The sequence below is a fragment of the Grammomys surdaster genome, unplaced genomic scaffold, assembly GCF_004785775.1.
Source record: "Grammomys surdaster isolate TR1022 unplaced genomic scaffold, NIH_TR_1.0 301712, whole genome shotgun sequence".
NCBI classification, from domain to species: Eukaryota; Metazoa; Chordata; class Mammalia; order Rodentia; family Muridae; genus Grammomys; species Grammomys surdaster.
In genome coordinates, this window is record NW_021625682.1 from 2,470 (window position 1) to 8,709 (window position 6,240).

General features: G+C 46.7%; 1 protein-coding gene across 1 annotated transcript in view; it reads right to left on the bottom strand.

The window, feature by feature from the left end:
- Positions 1 to 270: 270 nt before the first annotated feature.
- LOC114616140 (indoleamine 2,3-dioxygenase 2) overlaps positions 271 to 6,240 on the bottom strand; it is a gene marked incomplete at both ends in the record, with an annotated part of 11,401 nt that continues 5,431 nt past the window's right edge. The window contains 4 exons of the mRNA XM_028761666.1: positions 271 to 388; positions 1,352 to 1,451; positions 3,269 to 3,283; positions 5,384 to 5,502. Of these exons, the coding sequence (XP_028617499.1) occupies positions 271 to 388; positions 1,352 to 1,451; positions 3,269 to 3,283; positions 5,384 to 5,502 (352 nt within the window). The remainder of the gene's footprint in view (positions 389 to 1,351; positions 1,452 to 3,268; positions 3,284 to 5,383; positions 5,503 to 6,240) is intronic.

Genomic DNA, 6,240 nt, shown 5'->3' on the forward strand with positions numbered 1-6,240 from the left:
GACCCATGCAATCTCCTAGGCTTCAGCAAAAGCTCAGCCTGCCAAAGGCGTATCTGGACCCTGAAGAAGGAAAACTACCCCAATCACACGAAAATATAAAGAACGATTCTACAAAAATATTTCTGCCAACCGGAAAAAAAAAAAAACACCTCTCTGGGGTGCTTTACGAAAAATAAAGGTAGAACACCAGCGCCATCTTGTGGAGAGATGAATCACCATCATCCACGTAAGGCCTGCCCAGGCAGGCCACTGGAGGCTCCAGCATCTTACCATGCATTTGGGCCAAGGCTCTGGTGATGTCCTGGATGGAGAGTCTCAGCCGCTGCAGAGCCTCCAGCAGGGTGTCCTGGCTGTGTTGCCGAATGGCCTCCACTCCCTGAACTAGAGCCTAGGAATGAGATTCACGTTCTCAGTTCAGGTGTTGTGAAGTAATTTTTCACTAAAACCCACGCAGGATGCAGATCCCCGCGGAGCAGCCCACACTGCTGAAATATCTCTGGCATAAATTGGGACATCATGGGCCTCAGCGCTAGTGTTTTCTAATTCCTTCTGGATTTCCCATATCACGGTCGTTTCTACTCTGGCATCCCCAGCTGGGACAGTCTCACTGCAAAGTTCTTGTGTGATATCAGACATCAGATGCCCCAGGTCCACAACTCCCTCTGTGCCATCACTGGCACTCCACCACAGAGCAGGCATTCAGTAAAGCCATAAATCTATATTAATCTAAACGTCAGATATGAGAGCTCGTGGTTTATTGTCAATTGTCTTATACCCTGCCCTGCTATAACCTGTGAGATCTGAAAGGGAGAAAAAAATGAATTTTGAGGCCCCTCAGGTCTGGGTCACCTGGGTGACTTCAATGATGCCTGCTATCTGGAAGAGACCATTTCTTCTGCATATCTGAAGAGTTGGTATCTTGAAATAAATATATGTCCCCATCCGCAACTCAGGTCTTAATTCAGTTGCTATTTCAGTGGGCCAAGTTTGCCTGCTCCTTCAAGTATGGATTTTCTTTTATCTGTCTTTTCATAAAACAGATAAAAGCAGATTTTTCTTTTTCTTTTTGACCTACGGGACTCTAGCCTTTGCAGGGCCATGAAGCACAGTGACAGCTAGGGACAGCTAGTGGTGTCTGTTGCACCCTGCTCGTGGTGCCTGTGTGTAGACAGAGAAATTGGTTCACTCCAGGCTAAAAGGAAACACCACAGGCTAGAACTCAGATCTCTTCCTTCCTAGTCATCCCTATGAGGAGGAGGCCTGTGTCTGTTTCTGTGGGGAAAACCACCATAGGGAGAGGACAGGGTGAGTTCTTGACTAAAGATGAAGGTGCTATGAAGTAAGGGGATACCTTAATGCCGGGCACTGCTGCCTTCTCCACCAAGACTGTCACCAGGATGAAGCCCCGCAGGCTCTCTCCCCCCGGAAAAGAAATGATGCTCTCCAGGTTACTGGGGGAAGAGGCCAAGGAAGGAAGAAGACCAGGTCAGTTAGAGCCACGTTCCTATGATCTGAGGACTCCGGCTGTTTTCCACAGCCTTGATGATCCTACCCTCCGCCCTAGTGGGAGAGTCACGGGAACCACGCTGGACTATTCTTAGCAAGAGGTGTCTGGCCATTTAGGGTCACATCATATTTTGCCCAAAGCTAAGGGGTCTTGGAGCTGGAGTGAGTGATCAAAGTGGATCCCATGTTCTCTTTTAGGAACCTGAAGCTGTGGCTCAGGGAAGAGAGGAGACTTGTCTAGGGACATAGAATGGTTATTCTCGGGTGCCTGATCAGGCGTGGTTTCAGAATTTAACCTAGCCTCCTCTTTACTTTTCGGGTTGTTTTTGTTTGTTTGTTTGTTTGTGAGGCAGGGTCGCACTATTATTGCATACTGTCCCCAAGCTCACAATCCTCCTGTCCTTGCCTGCTAACTGTGAACATTATGGGTGTGCCTCTGTACCTGACTAGAGCTCTAACTAGGATGAAATGGTGCCACAGAGCAGGGGCTGGAAGCCTGTCATTCCCATAGCCAAACAGTAGGTGGAGCCCCAGGAACCCTAGGGAAGAGGGGCAGGAAAGATTGTAGCAGCCAGAGGGGGTAAGGACACTGTGAGAACACAGGCCACAGAATCAAGGGCTAAGCAGGGATCATGGGGGCTCATGGAGACTGAAGTGGTAGTCACAGAATCTGCATGGGTATGACCTAGGCCGTCTGCTCATATGTTGTGGTTGTCTGTAGCTTGGTGTTCTTGTGAAACTCCTAACAGTGAGGGTGGCATAGTGTCTCTGACTCTTCTGCCTGCTCTTTGGACCCCTTTCCTCCTACTGGGTTGCTTCATCCAGGCTTGATATGAGGGGCTGTTATTTGGAACTTTGTCAGGCCATGTTTGGAGGATACCTCTGGGAGGCTTGCTTTTTTGGGGGGGGGGGGGGGGGAGGCTAGTAGGAGTGGATCTAGGGGAGAGGGGAGGTGAGAGGAGGACTGGGAGGAGTGGGGGAGGGGAAACTGTGCTTAGAATGTAATATATGAGAGAAGGAAAAAATAAAGAGAGAGAAAGTAGGGTCATTTCTAATCAACCTGCCATCTACCTGCCTTTCCATCAGATCCAAATCTGACCTGATTCGTAACCCAGATGAGTAGTGGCACACATCTGCTTTGTCCACAGCATCTCAAGAGAAAGCAAAGCCAAGGCTCAAACCTCAAAACAGCAAAGCGGATGTGAGTCACGCATGGCCACGGTCCAGTAGAGGTGTTAGCCTGGGGAATCTTTGCCTGCCACCCTCATCCTTCACAGAGCTGAGGAGGGTGTGTGAGCAGCGAGCAACTGTGGCTTCTCTTCCAGCTCTGCCCCCCAGGAGCCTATGACTATAGACCAGACCTACCCACGAGGGCTCCAGTCCATCAGGTGAGAAGGGATTTCAAAGGGACCCTCCTGTCACTGTGACCTGCCTGTATCTGGCCTTTTGCAGACGTTCTACAGAGATAAGAAATCTCTGTGAGTTTTTACGGAGTCACGGTTTGTTGTTTTCTTACACTACACATTTTACCGTGGACAGACAGGAACATGTGGTTAAGAAAATTTGATCCCCGAACCCTTACAAGGTAGCCTCCATCAGAGATAATGCTTGAACTATTGACTTTTTAACACATTTCTTCGAGTTTTCACAAGCTCATAGGCAGCTGATGCTGTGCTGTCCGTACAGCTGGCCATGCTCCCCAGCCTCGTTTTATCAAGAGCTTTTAAAGGTAACAGTGGGTGGTTCTACAGGGACATCTTACCCTATTTCCAATGGTCTGGTCGCGTTGTAGTTATTGGCGATGACAAAGAGAAAAAGAAAAAAACAACAATTCAGTTCATAACCAGATATAATTCTTGAGGTCCCAGGTACCCAGGCTCCCACACTCATCTGTAATACCCAGGCACGTGTATGTATTGACACACACCTAGGATGGACAATGAGCCACTGGGAGACTGCAGAAACCAGATCTCAGCTGACAGTGACAGTGTTGTGCCTCTGTACAGGCACACACTCAGGCTTGCTTCTCTTCAGATGTCTCTCAGTGTAGATCCCATTCCAGTTACTCTAATCCTGCCCACCTATTAGGAGGGACCTTAGATCAGCATCTGCCCCAGCACCAGGCTTTCTCTGCTGTTCTCCTGGAATTCTAAACATACTGTTTATTCTGATTTCTGACATCCATCATGGGCTGCTCTGTCTCAATACTGAACTGCTGGGGGGTGGGGGGTTGCTTCTGTTTCTTTCATTTCTTCAAAGCATTAATAAGCTCTGGGTAGATACCTTAAAAGACTCAGGAAGAAGATCGCCCAGAAGAAATATGGTGGGGAAGCCCCAGGCCTGCATCTCCATCCTGGGCCCTGTATCTCACTTGCTGGGACATTCATTTCCTGTGGTTGTTTTCAACCCTGTCACCCCAGTGCAGATCCATTCCCCTTCAAACTTCCTCTCTATTTCTCTTGAATCATAAACTCAGCTTCATAGTCACCACAATGGTTCAGGCACATATGTTCATCATCTTGCCCGCTCCAATTCTAAGCTAGATTTAGTACCTTTCAGTGCTGATCAGTTTTTTTTATTACTGTATAATTGGTCAAAGATCAAGCCAGGCCTGATTGTGTATGTGGTTCGTTCCGGATAGTCAAGGGACTGAGGTATAAGGATCACCAAGTCAAGGACTGCTTATGCTACAGTGTGAATTTCAGGTCAGCTTGGGCATTCTGTGAGAAACTGTATCTAAATAAACACTGTGTGAGAAACTGTATCTAAATAAATGCTATGTGAGAAACTGTATCTAAATAAATGCTGAAGAAGGCTGGGGATACAAAGCAGGGGGAAGCACCTGCTTCACATGTGAAGGTTCATTTAGTCCCCAGTCACCAACAAACTTATCATCAACATATGATGCCATCATATGATATCTTCATATAGCATCAACATATAACATCACCATCATATGACATCATATAACAATCATCATATGACATCATCATCATATGACATCATCATATAGCACCACCATCATATGACATCATATGACATCACCACCATGACATCATATAACACCATCATATGACATCATCATATGACATCATCATATGACATCATCATCATATGACATCATCATCCTAGAAAGCACAAAGTTCTAAGGCTCACTAGTCCTTAGATGAGAAGAGCCCTCCCCAGTTCTTACAAGGAAGGGTCTCTTGGAAGTGTCCACAGCAGATCTCAACCATCTCTTTTAGCACTGCATGGCTACCTACAGCCATCATGTCAAGGAAGGTCCCTTTACGTCCAGCCTCAACTTCTCTTTTGCTGCTTTAATTGATTACAAAAGTAAATGCTGCCTTGCGTAGATCACTTGAGACAGATTTGACTGTGAAAAGGAAGTTTCCATGGATTTGTTGTTTGTTGAGAAGTCAATAGATAAATGCTTTTGTGCCCAGGACAACTGTGGAATGGTGTAAACTAGATGGAATCAAAGGCGCAAATCAGAATCCCACAGACCTGGCGTTTATAATCACATGGATCACCCCCTGACAGCCAGTCCTAGCCTGACTTGAGTGGAGCTTGGAACATGCTGAGAAAACAACAGCCCAGCATGATTATTACAACTGCAGGCTGAAGGTCCGATCGAGAATCCAGATGGGAACTGGAAGCAGCAAGCCAGAGTGCCGAGAGCCCAGGAAGAAGAAGCATCTCAGGTTTAAATGTGTGTATTCGCTTTCACTGGACCCCTAAGGCAAATGAATGGGCGTACATGACTCACTATAAAGTAGCCCTAAGACCCTGAGCCTTTTCTGTGAGGACAGTTGAAGTCCTGAGTCTTTCCTGAACCTCAGTCTGTTGCTATCTGAAGAACCCTTTCCCTCCTTACCCCTCTGGGTTCCTTTTGGTCCAGTTTGTCAGCACCAGGTCAGAGTGGACCAGGATAGGAGGGAGTCCCAAACTCCTGGATACCTCAACAAAAGGAATGGCAAGAGTTCTTGGCAGCACCTTTAGGATAGGAATCCAGACAATTAATATATTCTGCTGGCAGAGGGTATCACTACAGTTGCCTGTGATTAGTGACCTGGTGACCAAGCATGAATTCCCTGAGTGTTCCATACCTACCTTACACATGCTTCCTGGGAGAGACCCGGCGAGAGTGCTGGCTAGGATAGCATGTTGCAGGAGACACAAAAGCCAGGATGGAACACACTGTACACATGATATACAGAACCTTGGAAACTGTACCAGGAGTAGGAGGACAGAGAGGAGGAAGAGGAGGAGGAGGAGGAGGAGGAGGAAAAGGAGGAAGAGGAGGAAGAAGAGGAAGAAGAGGAGAAGAAGGAAACAGAGACAGAGAAAGAAGAAGGAGAAGAGGGAGACAAAGGAGGCAAAGGAGGAGAAATATTTCACCAAAATGTTTAGTGTAAATTGAAGACTAAGAACTAGCAGTATAAAGTGCTTTCTAGATAGATGATAGATTATAAATTTTATGTGTGTGTGCATGTGTGTGCGTGTGTGTGCGTGCATGTGTGTGCGTGTGTGTGTGCGTGTGTGTGCGTGTGTGTGTGTGTGTGTATGATCTATATATAAATACAGGCATAGATCCACATGATGAAAAAGTAGAAGTAAAGATGTACATAGATAAAAACAAAGGCATGTGTGTGTGACACAGAGAGTGTGTGTATGTGTGTGTGTACATGTGAGAGAGTGTATGTGTGTGTGTATGTGTGTGTGAGAGAGAGA